The following is a 19,205-nucleotide window of genomic DNA, read 5'->3' on the forward strand; positions in this document are numbered from 1 at the left end:
TTCAGTAATTTTACCTAGGTAATTATCCCCGCACTTTCCACTATATTCTCACAATGTGGGATGGTAACTTGGAATTTATGAAGCAAAACGAAGAAAATGAAGATTGTCATGATATTTCATTCTATGCCTATTATCAAGTTTCAGTGTTTTTTTCTTTTTCCTGTGTTTTTCCATGTCCTGTATTATGTCCTGGAAATGGTCCAGCTTTCCTGTTTATTATTGCTTGATTTTCACACATCCACAAAAACAAAACAAACCCCTTTCCCTACCCCACAAAACTCTGTCTTCCATCCTTTCCCACTCAGGGAAGAATGGCCACATTTCATATGGCACTGGAAGGAAGCCGTTTCATATTAATGTGGGCCAGGAGAAGAACTTGTCCAATGACAATTTAAATGGATGTGTCTTTAAAAATGTGATAGAAGAGTTTGCCACAAATACAAAGGAGAAGAAGATTATCAGACTAAAATAAACTGAATAAAAATTCCAAGGGAACAGCATGTACTTACTATGTGGAAATTGCCTTGTAGTATCTGAGAAGAGTTGTTGTCACTAGCAAGAGGAAGGAAGTAGTAGTAGTTTGCAACTGTGCAGATAGTCTGGGCTTCCTCATATTCTGGTAAGGTTGCTGCTTTCAGGGCAGTTCCAGGCCCTCAATCCATGACTTGCAGAAATAGAAGACATACACAGACAGACAGACAGACAGACAGACAGACACTTTTGCTTAATGGAAATAAATTAGAGAATCCAGGGTCATGTTGGGCAGAATTTTGAAAGAAGGGAACAGAAATTACGTAGCTCTGATTTTCAACTACTAGAAGCTGGGAGGAATGGCAAGGGAGTAGAATATATCACCAGTATTCTGTCCTGATTTGGTTGCTTTTGCTCACTGGATGCTAGGCAAAATAGGTCTTCAGCTTTAATTTTCAAAGTTGCTATTTTGACAGCGTATTCTAACCATTGTCCTGGCCTCGTAGACAGTTCTCTGTTCATACCTGTCAATTTGAACCTTCCCCCAAATCTTCTAGCATGCAGCTAGCTCAAGGAAAGAGGCAACTGTTTATCTCATTTGAGGCAAAGAACAGTGAGGAAAGGTTCTTGCTATTCCTTATTTTACTCATATGAATGCAGAAGATACAGGAGAATCATATATGTGTGTGAATGTCTCTCACTTGCCCTGATGGTTGGGTAAGCTAACGAATAGCATGAGAAAACATTTGCTATTTCTCACTTCTGCAAACAGCAGCAAAATGCTTGTGGGGTAATTGTGGTGAAAACCAGCAGGCAAAATGAGGAAAGTTAGAGGCCAATTAACTGGGAGAAGATCTGACAAGGCACCAAGCATGAACCTACCTATAAACCCTGAAGGCATCTTCCAGGTGCCTCTCCCAAGGGAGGTTCAGAAGATGCTGGCAAAGGAGAGCCTTCTTGGTCACCCCCCAACTATGGAATGCTCTCCCACTGTGATCAGCCTGGCACCAAGGATTGCCATCCTTCCAGAGCCAGGTTAAGGCTTTCTTTGACTCCCTGGCATGTGACTGCTTGAGAAGGATGACCGTTTTACACAGGTCCCAGGTTGTTTATTGTGGAGTGTTTTAAATTACTTTGTGTGTAGATGTGTTTTATGTTGTATTTTTAAGGTTTTAATATTTTGCTCACTGCCCAGAGAGCTTTGGCTGTTGGGCAGTGTAGAAATGTAGGTGGTGGTGACGGAGAGGACTTGGTGTGAGCTGAAGTTTTTGATGCCTTGCCCTTGTCTTCTCTTTCTTCCCCATAACCTTCTCTTGGCCTGTGCCTATTATTTCCTCTTCTCCCCAAGCCTTTCATGTACAGATCCCTCTTTCACTTCTGAGCTGGTTGCTACACAAGAAAAAACAAAAGTAAACTGTTTGCAAAGCCCCAGGGTCTTGAAATTAGAGGGAAGAAGTGCATTCAAATATATGAAAGACAAGCTTACTTTTATTTTGCATACTCTTGCTTATATAGAAAGAAGATGAAGCTGACCTTCCTTGTGGTACCTCTGTGCTAAAATAAAGATGAGGCCTGTGGTATGAACAGAGGAAAAAATGGAACGGATCCAGCCTCTGGCGGTGATTGGAATTGATGACCCTGAGCAGCGCTGAGTGATGGTCTCCACAGCCTTTCAATGCAGCTCTTTACTAATGAGTGAAATTGCACTGGCTCCCTTTTGTAAAGCACCTAAACTAGATACCAGCGGAGCATTCACTCGCCACCTTAGATGGCATTGCATGTTACGCTTTTCCTGCAGAGCTTCTCTGTTACCAAGTCTGATTAAACTTTCCAGATTAGAAAGGAAGCTTGTAATGAGCACTGGCAGTGCAATATTGGGAAGTTCAGATCTAGTAAGAACCAAATAATTAATCCTTTTTAAAACCACACCAATGAATTATAGGCTAAGCAGTACTTTTTTTTTTTTAGAAACGGCCATGCAAGAATGCAAATTTACCAAACCTGCTAGTAAGAAGTTACTACCTTTGCTCTTAAGATTATGGTTTTCTATATTATTTTCAGCATTTGACTATAGGACAGTATTTTAAAATGCTTCATGTATTGAATAAAGAGCAAATATGTCTGTACCAAATGCTGAAAATTCTGCAGTACTGTAGTATTGTAGGTTCCTGTGAAAAAATGTGGCCTGTGCTCTGAAAACAAGTGGGAGAAGTTGAAAGCCATGGAATATAGATGGAAGAGGCATTACTTGACAACTCCTACCCCCAACCTGTGCAGAAAAATAATTTTGACATGGGTGAGCCAACACAACCCTTCTAGGCATGCATTTTCACATTAATACCAGACAACAAATTTCACACGTGAATACATATAGCAAAATAACAGGTGTGTCTTACATGTATTTTGTTGCTACATTACACCAGAAAGATAAAGCAGGGAGAACCCAAAGGAGTGGGGGAAGCATAGGAAAAATTTGAACACTCTGCCCCAGCAAGGGTCAGACAAGGCTCACAGTTGGTCTCAGTACGTGTAATGCAATATTGCCATAGAAGAGTGCACACTCCCTATAGGCCTCCATGAACTGCTGCCTCACCATCTCTGCTTCTTGTAAATGGGCCCAAGAGCTACTCTTAGAGCACACCTGAGAAGAAATAAGGAAAGCTGTTTCAGCCACAGAGGTGCTAGACAGCCATATAGGCTTCCTGTCTTCCTCTGGATGTCTGGATTGTGGCCCAGAGAGAGAGGTCTCTTTTTGTCGGAGTAAATGACTCCTTGTGTATATGTGTAACTCTGAGAGGGGATTCTATGGAAGAGGAAGTGTGTGTGTGCACGTGCATGTGTGCATGCATGCACACATACAAGCAGAATGAGAAGAAGGGGGTTTCAGAAGTTGGGAGCAACCAGTGGCACAGACTAAATTTGCTCTTCTGCCTACTGTTTTGCATTTTTCTTAATAAATATATATCCTTTAGTACTTTTGGAATGTTGGTAGCCCTAGTCTGACTGATGCCCAGAATCCTTTGCTTTTGCATCTGTCTCCAGCTAAATGCCCAGTGCACTTTCCTTGACCCCTAAGCTTATGAATGGAACAGCTTTGCAGTGGTTAATAATCTCTTGGTATACCATTCCTCTGTCTACGTGATGCTGTTTTAGGAATATCCGTTGTGTGCCTGGCTTTTTTGCAGGAAAGGCCATGAGAAGGGGGTGGGGAGTAGGCTAATAGGCATGAAGATGCAGATCCAAATCTCCCAAGTCAGGTGAAAGGAGGAGGAAAAGAAGTTGCAGTTGTAAGAAGAAACTTTTATGCCAGCCTATGAGGTCGTTAAGTATCAGTGGCTGATGCATGTTGTAAGGACCATCAAATTCCCAGGAACTCACTCCGGATGGATGATGACCATTCTTTTGGAAAGAACAGCAACTAAAGACCCCTGACTATTTGTCCCATCCTCTGAGAAAGTATAAAGAGCAGGAGTGAGAGTGCGTGTGTGGGTGTGTGTGTGTGGGGGGGGGCAGGGATTCAGGCAGGCTCTTGAACCAACATTCATGCGTCTCCTTGATCCATATCTTCACTTTATGCTGTCACCTGGCCAGTGACGGTTGTGCATTTGTAAATATGAATGATTAGATAGCCCTCCAGGAGATCTTACCTGTTACCTGCATATTCTTGAGTGCCCATAGGAGGCATTCTACCTCAACCTGCTGTTTTTCAGGTTAGAGTTAGTCTTTTCCCCATAATAATCTTATCTTTTGACCTTACTGTCTTTGGAATGAACTTTCAACTTTTCCTTCAGGCTTGGTGTATTTCTTATATCCACCTCTATAAGGTCCTGAGAAAATACATCTTGATCAACTGAGATGTTCTGGTTAAAAATAAAGCACAGCATCACAGAAGACCACCAATGGCCTTTAAGGCATTTTTACAGAAGAGGCTTATACAGACATTTCCTTAAATAGACATGTATGGCTAATGTAAAATCAACATTGGTAAAAGTGCATATTGCTTTCTTTTTTACATTGTATCCCATGAAGATAAAATGCACTCATATTTCAAACTGCATGTGAAACATTAAAAGGAAAGTGGTTTTGGGGTGCTGCACATGACCAGTTGAGTAGCATAAAAATCAGTGCTATATTGAATTAATACCTGGGAGACAGCTGACTAGACTGTGGTTTGCACATCATGAGACATTTTAAGAACATGCATTAGCAAGAAACCCTCTTTACTTGGACTTGCAAACCTGATTCAGTTCCTGCTTGGCTTGCAAACTTGCTGGGCGTCAATTGTGCTTTGGTGCAGATATAACAGTAAACCACAGATGTGAGTGAAAAAAGAGAGAGGAAATTCATGATGGAGAGGAGTGGAGGGAGTGAGTGTTTAAAGCCAACTCCAAATTTGCAGTACATGGTTAGCAGGTAGCCAGTATTGACTGCTTTAGGTCAGTGTCAATGTCATCCCAGTTTAGAAGCCAGTCTTGTCATAGGCCTGGCAATTGGATGTTATCCAGGACTGACTTTTTACATGTTTATTGTGGCTGTTATTTTAATTTAGCCATCCATATGCATTGGGCTGGAACTGTCACCTCCAACCAGTATTGCCATACTGGCTGGGAATGATGGGAGTTCCAATCCCCCCTTGGAAGGGCATCAGCTTTGGGAAGGCTGTTTAATTACATTGTGAAATTAATAGCATCTGTGAGCCTGTAAGGCCAACAGTCTATTTTATCTGTTACTGTTGATTGCTTCCATAGTAAATTAATGGTACCTGTAAAATATAATTCCTACTACCTCACTCAGCTAGACTTGTGTGTGTCCATGTTTAGTAAAATGGATGAAAGCATTTTGGGGGTTACATCATCTTCAACCAAAACAACTCAGATCCTTACTGTCATACATAAAGATAAAGGTATTTGTTGTTGTTGGTAACACGCAACCAACGGGTTTTCATTTGGCAGCATCTGTAGCCTCACAAGAGCTCAGCTGACTGCCACCCTCTCAGGTTCATAGCAGATTATCCTTGAAGGGTCAAAGTAGGGCAGGCAGAGGGCAAATGCCAGAGCAGGTCCAATTCTGATTTCTGTAAATGTCTGTCTGTCCCTTTGATCATCAGTAGCCTGTTGGTGAAGAGTGAATGTTTCTTGAGGGGGTTTATAAAGCAAAACACTGCAAGAGCCAAAACAGTCTCTTCAACCAATCACCACCACCCTTTCAAGCAGTGCCATGTATATACATCAGGAAACACTGTATATTTAATAAACTGTCACCTGAGTCCACCCTGTCTTCACAAGCCAAACTATCTGCTAAATTTGGGATATTATGTTCACCCAAGCCATGTATCAAGTTCTGCGGATCACATGTGCTTCCAGCCAGTATTTAACTCAGAAACTTCTGTGAGAGTCAATATAGCACCACACAAGGTTGATCAGAACAAGGGAAATCTGCTTTTTTAAAAAGTTGTATTAGTTTTTTTACTTTGCATTCCTCCCACCTTTTTTTCACCAAATTTTCTTGTTTTGAAAAGTGGAATATCCTTTAGGTTGCCTTTTCAAATCCTGATCATTATGTTTCTCATTCTTTTAGCCACTACGGAATTAAAGGATTTTTTTGCCAAGGCCCGGAGTGGTTCAATCCGCCTCATCAAAATTGTCATTGAAGATGGTAAGTTTATATTAATTTGGTGTCTGCCTTTGCATTTCAAACAGCTTCTAGTTTGGACAGAGGAGGGGTGGGTTGCTGTCCTTAAACTGCCAGTAGAGAATTCTGGTGGAGGGTGGTAGAATGGAGTGGCTCAGAATAGATCATTGAGCGTTGGGAGCGGGAGGGATGCCGGCTTGGGCAAGTGCTCCCATGGGATACTAGCCGTGTCCCATGTGCTTATTCTTCTTTGGAAGGTGAGAAATGTCTCAGTGAGATTGGGGAGCTTGATTTGGCTCAAGGTGCAACAGGAAGAGGAACAGAAGCTGACTATTTCAAGAACAGGTGCTTTGCTGTGCAGGACAGTTCCTGCAAGCAGGTTGGGTGTACAGGCAGAGGGAGGGGATGCAGGGGATGAGGAACTCACAGGCACAGGCCTGCCCGCCCGCTCTGAACTGAACCCAGTGGCAAGGCGCAGGCAGAGGTGAGAGGCCCAATTAGATGAGCAGAGGGCATGAGGAAAGGAGGCCTGCTTGCCTTCAGACAGTCCCTCCTGAATGGGTAGGGCACAGACGTGTTCTTAAGGAGAGTCCCTGGAAGTAATCATGAAGTTGGCTTCAGCAAACTGCTCTGTGCACACTCAGACTCTCAAACTGGAAGCAATAAAAAAAATGGACTGTGTTTGTTTGAAGGAGGAACCTTGGCTCTTGACCCTGAGTGCCAAGTGTGGAATCAACACAGTTGTAACTTTAAAGGAGTTTGGGGTTTTCCCCTTATTTTTCCCCAGGAAAGATTGATTGATTGATTGATTGATTGATTGATTGATTTAAACGTTTTTATGCCGCCCCATTCGCCAAATGGGATCCATCAGGTGGAGTAAAGGACCCACTATCTGGCCTGAAACAGTGTATTATATTGTGGTGGTGCAGTTGAATGTTTTGTCCCCCATGGCCAGTTATTTTAGCAATCTGCACATGTATCCCCTATGTAGACCTCTAACTGCTTTGGATTTCAATTTTCAGCATTCCTGGCCATTGGCTATGCCGGGAGTTGTTTCAGGGATATCTACCTTCTGCCTTCCACATTATACAGTGGTAATTGCATTTTGGTATGGCACCAGTTGCAATACTGTCTAAAAATGGAAGCATGGTTCTCACTATTCTAAGCAATGACTTTGAGAGGTGGTGTCCTGGATGGCTACTTATGGAACATCTTTCGGATAGCCCCCATGGTATCCCACTTACCACACAACCCTTTGCATGTGCTTGTGCACTCTTCTGGAATCACTGTCCAGAGTCTAAGCTTGGTAGTCCGCACTATGGCCCCTTTCCCAAATTTGCTGGTTTTCTGTATAAGGAAAATTGTTGTCTGAAGGAACTTTTGTTCATGTGAAGCTCCACCTGCAGTTTGAAGTGGTGTAGTCCAGACACAAGCTGATCTCCTCACTGAGAACTGGGCCTTTGTTTTTTCCAGTGACCTACTTGCTTACCTTCTTGTTTACTGGAGATAAATTACAGCATGATGGACTGTCATTCCCATCACAACTCTCCTCTTTTGTCTCCCCACCCTACCATTTTGGTTTACCTATATTATTTCTGTGGTGGTGGACAGGCTGGTATGGGCCAGATGATGGGGTTATTTCATGAATGTAGGCTAGTTTGTGATTTTCCACATGGAACCTGTGTACAGTAGAAAACTCAGTATCCAAATGTCTGAATCCCCCAGATAGTAGGCAATCCAAATGAAGACACATTTTGCTGCATGCCTATGTAAATTTTACTATTATAGCTCCAGTTTATTGACTTTGGTTGTCTCCAAGCTAGGGTTGGAGAAATTCGTAAATATCATGTTCACTCCATTCCTCTTTTTTCTATTTGTTAGCTCATTTACACATGAGTTTGTGCTTTTGTTAACCAAAACAAAACTTTCCACAAGAAATGCTCACATGATTTCATATGTGTTTCACCTAATAATCACAACTTTGTATCCAATTTGCTCTCTGCATATGCATTTTCAAGTAGTTTTCTTATACATTATTTTCACAAGTATATGTATTTCCATGTATGTTTCCCTAATATACACATTTTGATACATATTTTTGATCAGAGAACTTCATAGCAGCATTTAGAGAACAGCAAATACCAAAGGATAATTATTTCAGTTTATGCATTTGTTTGGGAAATGCAAATTCTCACTGAAACGAGAACAGGTTTCCCCCCCATGGAACGGGTTTTTTCCACCAACTTCCATCCCCACTCCAACCATATACAGTAGCTTAGCGTATATGTTGATCTTGTGATTAATTCCATCAGGGTATTTTAGTTCTGCTTCCATTTGACTCACTGGCCTTGGGAAGGTTATTCAAATTCTGACTGTGCTTCTGAGAATAGTATAACCAGTGGACCTTTTGGTTAGTCACTATGTGTAGTAAGACCAGGTGGGGCTTCTATTTGCTGATCTTTAAAAGGATTAAACCTAGAATGAATCCACTTGTTTGAAACATGCCCTAACTTCTCAGTGCTGCTGATTCAGCATTTAACTATTTAAAACCAGTGAATACACTTGTATGAAAGCAGCAGGAAGCACACTTAGTCATTACTGAATGAGGTATTTTTATCTGTTTGACATCTTGCAGTAAAACCTGGGGACCTACAAGGGGCATGTAAAAGGAATTGACCTCTTGAGTTTTTCTGATTTGTCTATATTTGGTGATAAGAGAGTATTAGGGGCAGCATGAATATTTCTGCAGTTGAGAGGAGAAAATTTTAGATCATGAGCTCTGTTTCAGAGAAGATGACAGGAAAGAGAATTTTGTTGAAGAAAATTGATCTCCGGCTATTAATAGCTTTGCTGCCGATTGAAAGCTACAGTCCGTATGAAAAACTCACTTACAGGAACATTCGGAGAATTATCACCTCCGTCTTAACCTGTGTAAAAGTTCCTTGATAACTTTAAGCTAGGTATCTGACAGTTACCGTGGAGTTTTCTCAGTGCACGCACATGTATCAGCTCTCCAGGGTTCCTTGTAGAAGGTCACAGGACTTTTTGTGTGATTAGGTGAACAGGGTATCCTGTGTTATTTTCCTTATCTCAGTCACCATGGGGGGGGGGGAGGCAGCTGTCCTCCCGCTCATGTTGGAAAATTGTGTAAGGGGGATTGTGAAGCCACATGGGGCAGCCCTGCTGCCAGCTTGACTGGCCGTAGCCCCTTGCCCTCTGTGCATGTAAAGGGGTCTGTATGCAAGAGAGCACCCTGGCAGGAGGTGGGGCCAGGTCACATTGGTGCGTGACATTCCCCATCTTTCAGTGAATAGGGATTGACGGAAGCCTCTCTCCTGTGATACTCATGAGACCAAGATCTTTTAGGGAAAATACTCTGTCCCTAGTGATGGAAACATTTTTGCAGCCTTCTTATAACAAACACTTTTTAACAAAGCCACACCAGATTTTTACTTAAAGCTTTGCCCTTCTTCACCACCTGCTCCCTTCCTGTACCTTGGGCTCCAGTTGTTTTATCTCACATGCTTTTTGGTTCATGGACTAAAACTTCAGATATTTTTCCCATCTCTGTTTCTGATCCTTTTTGTTTTGACTTCCAGTGATGAGAACTCCTGGCTTTGGGAGGCAGTCCGAAAGGGATGTGAAGTGCCATAAGATAAAAGCACCCCTAGTGTGCTAAACGGCAAAATTTTCAAAGTAATTTCTATTTCCTCACATAACAGAGGAGTATTCAAGGAAATTAAAGTTGCTTCAGTGGAGTACAAAAGCAGATGTACTAGTAATAAGAGAAGGAGCTCTGATGGAATGGTTTGCATGAAATGAGGTTCTAATGGCTGCTAGACTGGAAGGAAAAGGCCCCACATTTTCCACTCCACAGTGGGCTGCAAATGAAAACAATATTCATTTTAGTTCTTCGACTAGGCTTGAAGAAAAAGTTGGTCTTTGGGGCATCATTCTGAAAGGAAAATTCAGTGATGTCATCTACAGTGACACAATTCTCTTTACTGCCCTCTATTGCTATATATCAGTTTCTTATAGGGGCTACCACTTGTGAAAGAAATGCTTTAAAAAGAAGAGAGACTTTAGTGTGTGTGCCTGTGTATTTTTAACAGAAATGAGCCTTTGGTGTGCAGAGCTCGGCAAATATCCTAGAAGTCTGTTGCTTTCCTGTCATTCCATTTGGCAGTGCCAGCCCTCCACAGACGAACTCCTGGTAGTCTTGCTTTCAGAGATGTAGCTCAGTGGTTGCTTCTGCTGCAGAGATGTGGCGAACAGCTTATGCCAGGTACAGAGTTAGGGAAGGTAAAGGAGGCAGAGAGAAAACCTTTAGTCGTACTGAGGGAGCACTTCCTGCGTTCACAGTCCTGGTGATGCTGGCTTTCCTCACTCAGTGTGAGTTAAGGGAGACAGTAGACATGCTTTTCAGTGCACACCCCTGCTGTGGAACCGGTACTCCAGCTATAACTTGGTTGTGTTAATTGGATAATTTGATGTCTGAGAAACTGAAACTGCAGTTCTGTACACATTCACATGGGAGCAAGTTTCACTGAACTCAGTGGTACCGCAGTCAGAGCTGACACTTGTGGGATCGCACTGCAAGGCATTTAGAGTCCTGATTAACTAGACAAGGAAAGCCTCTTCCTTTGGCACTGGATTTCCTGGCCTCGCTGATAGATCGCTCTCTTATTTTTGTAAGCCGCCCCGAGGCTTTTGGCGAATGGGGCAGCATAGAAATGTTTCAGATAGATAGATAGATAGATAGATAGATAGATAGATAGATAGATAGATAGATATCCTTTCTGTTGCAAATGCCACCCCTAGCCTCTTCTGCTCTGTTCTGTGATCACTAGGCAGATTATTTAAGTCTCTCGAAGAGAGGTAGGGACCATGTGGCACTCCGGGTGTTGCTGGGCTGCTACTTCTCTCTCCCCTCGCTGTGGGCTTTTTGGAGGACTACATATTCCTCACTTCTGCTCTAGAGGCATAAGCTACGTTTAGGCTTATTGAGAGGAGCCATAATTTCTGTTATAGATCAGCTGATTCAAAATAGACTTCTCTCTTCCAATTAGACTGCTAATTTAGAAAAGGTCCACTTTAGTTTTCTCACTAATACTTTTCTAAATACAGAGAAATCTGGAGCAAAGATGGTAAGAGGAGCACTTTGCATATGTTAGCAGGGGCTGAGGATGTGGGCATCTCAGTGGTGGCCCCCACCCTGGCAAATTCCCTCCTGAAAGATATGCCTCGCCCTATAGCTGCCTTTAAGAGGGTTTTAAAAATTAATTTGTTCTTCCTGGCTTGTAATTGAAAATGTTTGTTTATATACTGCCAACTCATGTTTAAAAATTCTCTCATATTGAAATGGGCTTTATTGAAAATGGTTTACAGCTTTTCTAATACATTTAATGCTTCTTTGTTTTAAGCTTCCTTGGGAAGGCTGTGGTCTTGAAAGCTGACTAGGAAATGGAATAATTAAATAAGTGGCTTCCTTTTCTGAGTTCTTGGAGCTTTCACAGACTTTTTTCAAACTTATAAAAGTACAGTTGTTTTCAAAATGCTTTTGCCTAAGGCATTCGTTGCTTCCTACTTCATTTGCTGAGATTTCCTGCAGATAGCAATACCTTCTTGCTGGGGAAAATATGCTTCCCTTTCCTCCTTCATTGATAACATGCTTACCTTGTAGTTAGGCAGGAATGATACAGGCATCAGTTTAGATTATGGCGTTTGTGAGGTGAAATCCGATAAGTAGCAGGCTTGAGTTCACCAGAGCCTTTTCCTCTTTGAAGAGGGTTGTTGCTTTAGCTTTGTGGCCCAAATTGGGCAGGAACTGCAACAACTTTTCCCTCCACTGAGAGTTCAGACATGTAATTCCTGGAAGTGGACAATGAGATTGTGCATCCCTTCCGCATGTCGTGTACTTTCTGTGACCCTTGCAGCCTCGTTCAATTAAACAGCACTTAGACATTCCATGCAAAATGGAGGACTTGTTTGGTGCGTTTGTGTCAGTTCACTAACCAGGATCTTAAATGTCAGTGGGAAGTTGGGCCCTCTTAATTCCTCTTTTATGAGGCCTGTTTTAACAGAGATTCCAGACAGTTTGAAATAGTTTAAGGGTTGTCTACTGGGTTGCCTGCATGGCCATTTTCAAGTTTAAATCAGGCCTTCCCATGAGCTCTTATGCTGAGATTCTCTTCTTCTCTCTTCTACCATCTCTTTCCTTGTCTTGCCAGGTACAGGTGACAAAAGCTCCTGCCCCTCCCCAGGTGTTGTTTGCATGCTAGAGGGAGGTGTGCAGAATGCAAACACAGCTAGAAGCTCTCAAACAAACCAAGCCAATAGTTGTCGACCTCTTGCTCTGAAAGTGTAGAGTCTCTTCCTCATTCCTGTTTCTTCAACATAGTCCCATTCTTTTCCACAGACTTGGTAAGCAGGGAATTCCCAGAAAGTCTCTGTTTATAGGCCACTTCCTGCAAGATCCCAGTGCACAATTTATTAACCCCCTTTGAGCCACAGTGCCAGGGTACATCCACTGTAACTTTTAGCACAGCAACAAGTTTTTCCTACAGCATGTGGATTGGAAGGACTGTGATGCCAAACTGAGAAACAATCTACGGTACATGGTGCAACCGCAGACTAAAGTGAGTCACAAATGCTTATGTAGACTCCAGTGCAGACTTGGCCCAGGACTTTTGATTCTGCCTTGCATTTCTCTGAATTTTTGTACAGAGATAAATGCATTTTCAAGAGTGTAAGTGGAGTGCGGGGGTGGGGGGTGATGCCAGTACTTGGGTATCACATTGCAGTGAGAACTCAGAGTGACTTGAAAGAAGCTGAGATACCAGATACCTGATATTCAGATACCAGAAGATAAGTCACAAGTCTGATTGTGAAAGAAGCATCTGCCATATTGCCAAATAAAACATGGATGTGGGGTAGTGGCTGTTGAAGCTGCAACTCCAGTGCTATCTGAAGCACTGGAGAATCAAAGAGAGTTTCATACTCTATGTAGGACCTCTCTCCTTCCAAATCCTTACTGCATATAAGGAATTGTTTGTTTTTAAAAAAAAAAAGTCTGTTCATGCTCACTATTTAGTGGATTTAAAGGGTATGTTCTCCATCTTGATTTGCACAGTCACTCACTGCTTTGCTATTTCTTACCTTAAATTGAAATAACAAATCCAGCAAATCTGGCTTTATACTGCTGCACTATTTGGTTTTTCAGCTCTGTACACCTGAAGTCTGCAGGAAGTAAAAGCTCATGTTCACTTAGTCTATTTCCTTCACTTCACCAAACATAAGAACAATGAAGAGCTTATTTTGGGGTTAATAAATTTAAAAAAACTTTCCATTGACTGGCAGTGTATGTGGTTTTAGTTGACTTCTTTTTGCATTCTTCTCTTATGGCTAAGACATGATCATTTTTAAAATTTTAAAATTTAAAAATACCTTGCACTTTGGGGATTTGTGTTTGAAAAGTAATGGAAAGAAGTATTTCTGATTGGTTCTCAGCCACTTGGGATGTACCTAACTCAGGATATACTTAGTCTGATTCTGAAATTTGCCCTGATAACAACTTTGACTGTATCCACTCACAACCATAGTTTAACACTGTGTGAATGAGCTGAAATGAACCAGAGCAAGACTTCACCTGCACATTCCCCTCTTTTGCACTTTCTTTTTCCAGTTTCTAACTACCAGCAGCAAATTGACAAGCTCCACTGGTCAGGGAGGTTAGGCTCTCCCCATACTCCCCTTCTGGATTCTGTTGTGGACGTCCAAAGGCCCAGATCTTTGTTGTTACAACAGCAGACGCTGATCAGTTCCAAAAATAAGCCTACTTCAAATTGTGGGTTATGGAACTGGCTTGCTGAGCTCACCAGTGTGTTATAAACAGTAATCTCTGATTTGTACACAATGCTAAGCCAGATTTTGTGACAGCCAAACAGAATTTTGGCTTGGCTTGGCTTGGCTTGGCTTTGCTCCATATCATCTATGTAGTGCTAAACCATGGTTAGCACAGGGATGCAGAATTTTAGATCCATGGACCAAATCCAATCTTCCTGGGATCTTAGTCTGATATACAGCACCACCCTTTTTTCCTTTTCTTCCAGCCCAAAATATTTGGTGGTTTCTTGGCTTTTGTGCTGAATTGCCCCCACTCTGAAAGGCTGAAATGCCTCTCCTAAGACTTTGTCAGCAGTGAAAGAGCTCTCATTTAAAAATATGCTGGTAACTTGGCTGTACCCCTGTCATGTTCGGCCCTTTCAGCCACTGGAGTTTCTCTGAAAGTTTAGTTTGGCACTCAGCCTGAAAGAGGCTTGACCCCTGTGGTTCAGCATTATGTGTAAACTGGGTCTCATCTTCCTTTTCTTCATTCACCCTAGTCTGCAAATGTTAAGTGTGAATCGTGAGAATATGAAAAGTAGTTAATCAAATGGTGGAAGGACCTAGTGGCAGGAGCTATGGGGGATAAAACCACCTGGATTGATACTGGTGCTCACAACAGGAGCTGTGCCATCACATTCTAGGCCTCAAAATGATTTTTCTGAAGTGCTCAAAGATGCAATTATTGTTGTGAACCATGCTGTGTTTAGTAGTTTGGCCAACAATAATGAGTAGCAATTAATACACAATCAGAATCTTCAACTGCAAAAATATAAAGTAGCGGCAATGTCAGTGAATGAGATTTTAATAGTCTTGTTTGTATGAATAAACTACACCAGTAGAAAGAAGAGTAAACAGGAAAAAAACTGTTTTCCCTTTCATTGGCCTGAATTTTTGCCAGAAAGTTGCGAAAACCCGATTCTCTGGGAATAGATTGGAACTGCTGCTCTTATACCAACTGTTTTCATATGTTGACATTGGCAGTGGTTTATCAGTGAAATTAGAACTGCAAACTACTTTAATGTATTGAGTTTGCAATGTATTGTTTCCCCTGGTTTACAGTTTCTTTTGTTGCTTTTAGATTCTTCCAGTATCTTGAGAATTGTTCTTTCTGGTGTTTGTTTTTAATGTCTTGTCTCTTTTCTTTGTTAATTACATTTTTCTCATATTTCCAGAAAACTTTGACTATCGGGCAGTAGAGAAATCAAATAAATAAATAAATATTTCTATAGTCCAGTTTATACTGGACCTGGTTAGGTTGTGACATTTCTTGAAAGTGCTTCTGGGAAGAGAAAAGTACTGTTTTTACAGTAGTATATACATTTATTTATTTATACAGACAGATGGACATACATACATACATACATACATATGGTATAGAAATTAAGTTATCTATATTTGTGGTTCTGGAGAGAGGAGCTTCTGTTTACTGAATGCAGCCAGTCAACCTGGTGATCATAGTTATAAAACAAAGGGTTCAGGACCCGAAGAGGGAAGGTATCTACTTATATAACATTGCTCTGGGCATGTGTGATCAGAAATGAAGGAAGAGATTGGAAAGTAAATGCTGTTTTCCTGGAGATTGAGATCTGCCTACACAGCATTCAGCTGCATTATGTCTGATTTTGAAGGCGCTCTTAAAGAATTCTATTTGCAGGTGAGAAACTTCCCTCCCACTCTCCATGCCCCTATGTTCTCTCCAGAAACATAAGCGATGATTCTGCAATGTGTATGGCTCACAGTTGGGAAAAATATAAAAGACATCATAATAATGGATTGGTTTCCTCTTACCAAAGGAACATGCTTTTGGCTTCCTCTAGCTGTTGTTAGCAGAAGTAAATCAGCAAAACAGAACTTTAATATTTCCAGGTTAAAATGATTTTTTAAAAACTCTGAACGTCCAAGCAGGAGAAAATTTCAGCTAATCTAAATGATAGCAAATCTGAACATCCATCTTACTTATATTCAATGGGTAGTATCCAATGTTAGTTCTCCTTAGAGTGGACCAGTCAAAATGAATGGATTAATTTAAATTTTGTTAATTTCAGTGGGTCTCTAAGTAGAACTAACATTAGATACTACCCTGTGATGCAAAGTACAAAAAATACAGTTACGTTGCTGTCTGCTTAATAACTATAGCACCGTTTGCTTGTGGTTTTGTAGTACGAATTGTATATTACTTGCCAGTTTCCTAATGAAGAGCTCAAAGTGATGCACTTTGCTAGTGATGCACTTCGTATTTGATAAATAGTGCAATATAAGCATCTTAATGAAGAATAACTTAAAGCACAAGAACTTCTTTTGCTGATCAGTGCCATCTGGTACCTTTGATTATTTGTTTATGATAACAGACTTCATTAGTAGAAGGAATAAAGACTTAGAAGGGAATACAGTCTGTAGCACCTATGACTCCAAGGGACTTAGATTTGCTCAGGTTTGTAAATAGCCATTTGCCTGCTGTATCAGTCATCTTCAGGCAGGGAAAATTTTCAGAAGTGGATTCCCCTCCCGTTTTTCATAAACCACACATGACTAACATTTGCATTAGCAGAGCTTTCTTTGGATTTATCACAGGGCTGCCCTAGTCATGCAGAATAGTGCCATTTCTCCAATTATATACATTTCTGTTGTGATTTCAACCTTAAAGATTAAACTGAGTTGTAAATGTCTGCTTCCAGCAGCAAGCAAACAGGTTGAACTGCTTTCTGGAGCCATAGGCAAATTGATTTCTGAAGCATTTGTTAAATCTTGATAGTTGCAAAGAGCAGCTTAGGGGACCTTGGTAATAAAACTGTTAGGAAGCAGTTAAACAGTGAACTCTCTGTAAAATTATTTCACCATTTTGCACCAGAACAATCCAGATTCTATGTCTTGGAAAAGAAAACGATGTGGCCCATATAAATTAAGCAAAGTTATGTTTGTCTCTTTTTATTTTACATGATTTTACTTCTGCTAGAAGCCAATGCTCCACGGGCAGGGGGAAGAACCATTCAGGACGTGTCTTCTGATAATCACACTTGCTTTACCCCTCCAGCTTCTGAAAATTCCCCAGATATTTTTGGAATTTATTTTTCAAGCCTGTCACCCTCCAGAAGTGGTTGAAGTACAGCTCCTGTCATGCCTGACCATCGGTCATTTTGGCTGAGACTGATGGCAGTTGGAGTCCAACAACAGTACCTGGAAGGTCCCAGATTCAGCACTTCTGTCATATGGGCTAAAAGCTTGCTTTTCTGCTTTCTTTAGCTGAAAGGGATGATTCCCCTGAAACTGTGAATTCTGAGTACAGCACCAAACATACAGGTGTGTGATGTGGGAGATATGGGACAAATGACACATCACACAGTTACACTGTGGAATTAATTCGCTCCCATGAGATGTAGTGATGGATGCCAGTATGAATAGTTTTAAAAGAGGATTGGATGAATTCATGGAGGAGAAGGCCAGCCACAGCTATTGGTCCTTATGGCTATAGGCTTTCTCCAGTATCAGAGGCGCTATGCCCTTGTGCGCCAGTTGGTGGGGAACATGGGCAGGAGGTGCCGTTGGTCTCCTGCAGGTGGCTGGCCAGCCATTGCGTGAATGGAATGCTAAACTAGACGTGCCCTTGAACAGATCCAGTGGGACTCTTCTTATGTTCATATGTTCTTGTTCACACTTCCTGAACTAATAAGTGAACCAGAATGTAATTCTCCATCATTTTTTGCACTTACCTGAATCGTGCAGTGCAATTCTCTAATTTAAAAAAGGCATACCTTAGGGAAAAGTGCATGTGAAATGCATTTGTTTGGGAACATTACATATACAAAGGCAGATACTGGGGAAAGTACTTACAAAAATGTATGCATGAGATCGTACATGCGCATGAAAGTGTAGGCACACTATTCTGTGGATTTTTTTTTTAAGCAAATTGCTGGGTAACCAGGGCAGAACAAACAGATGCTTGGAAACATTATGAGCATCACAGAAAGTGAAACAGACATAGATTTGTCTGTCCCTATCTGAGGCCTCAGAGAGATGTTCCCATCAAAGTAGCGGGCTGGGTGGATCAGTGAAAAGCAGCTTCCTGTGTTTGTGACAGCCTCATCTGCGTGAGTTTAGCAGTGACACATGGTAGTCGAAAAGATTTTACAGTGAGCATCAAATGTTGCTCTGGAAAGCAATGGTTGCTGGCTTCAGATCAAATAACGTACTGTAAACAGGGTGGAACTTAGTGGAATGGGAATTCTTACTGTAGGGTGTACAAAATGCAGAGGTCAGCAGCATTTTGGCTTAGTAACATGACTGAGCAGGTTAAAAAAGCCAGACCTTTTGGCTTTCAGAGTTGCTTTGCAAGCTGCCACATGGTTTGCTTATGATATATTGCTGTTTTCGGTTGTTTCCAGAGGAAAGGGAGACAATTCAGGGTTTGTATGAAGAATTGTGTATACGTTTTGCCTGCCTTCCACCTTCAAATTGATGGCCCACTTTACAGAACTGAGTTCTGTGTACATGGGGGCTTCTGCTACAGGTCTGGATGAATTTCAAGAGTGGCAGAGAAGTAGAATGAAATTATACATGCTGCTCAGAAAGGGGTAAACAGAAATGAGAGTTGTGTGAAAAATGTCATAGCATTATATGCACAGATTTGGAGGGTTGATGTATTGGGTTGTTGCTTATATGCATGTGTGTGTGGAGGAGGTGCATGCATGTCCAACCACACAGAAAAACAGTGGGCCTAGGTTGTCTTTGGCAGGTGTGCCCTGCCTGTTAGGTGGTACACGCTGCATACATGCATGCAAGATATGTCCGTCCATCACAGCTTATGAGTGGGACGGTGTAAATTGGTGGCCTGCAACAGCAGGGGTTGGACCCAGTGGCCTTTTCGGCCCCTTCCAACTCTGCTATGGCATCATTTAGTGCAAAGGAGCTCTTAATCTGATGTAGGATCCATTGCTACAATGACCAACTCATAATCCAAAATATCTGGAGACTATCAGGTTGGGCTACAGTCAGGTACCACTGGCTCCATAGATGAGGACATTTATTTGTGTGTCTGTGAGAAGGGGAAATGCCTCTTCTAAGATGGAGTCCATATCTGTACTCCTTATAGGGCTTAAGCAGCATTTAAAAAAAAAATTGTCAACTGATTTAAATGGGAACACCTTTTGTTTCAGTAAAAAAAGGGCTCTGATTAATCAGTTTACTGGATTGCCCAACTAGATTTCGCAACCACTGTTTGA

The 19,205-nt window shown here is 41.6% G+C and overlaps 1 protein-coding gene across 1 annotated transcript in view; it reads left to right on the forward strand.

The window, feature by feature from the left end:
* The window catches only part of TWF2 (twinfilin actin binding protein 2), a 67,104-nt gene that overhangs the window by 17,996 nt on the left and 29,903 nt on the right, over positions 1 to 19,205 (forward strand). Inside the window, exon 2 of the mRNA XM_044451204.1 lies at positions 6,049 to 6,126. Within this exon, the coding sequence (XP_044307139.1) occupies positions 6,049 to 6,126 (78 nt within the window). The remainder of the gene's footprint in view (positions 1 to 6,048; positions 6,127 to 19,205) is intronic.

The sequence above is a fragment of the Varanus komodoensis genome, unplaced genomic scaffold (genome assembly GCF_004798865.1).
Source record: "Varanus komodoensis strain SLA01 unplaced genomic scaffold, ASM479886v1 scaffold6_2, whole genome shotgun sequence".
NCBI classification, from domain to species: domain Eukaryota; kingdom Metazoa; phylum Chordata; class Lepidosauria; order Squamata; family Varanidae; genus Varanus; species Varanus komodoensis.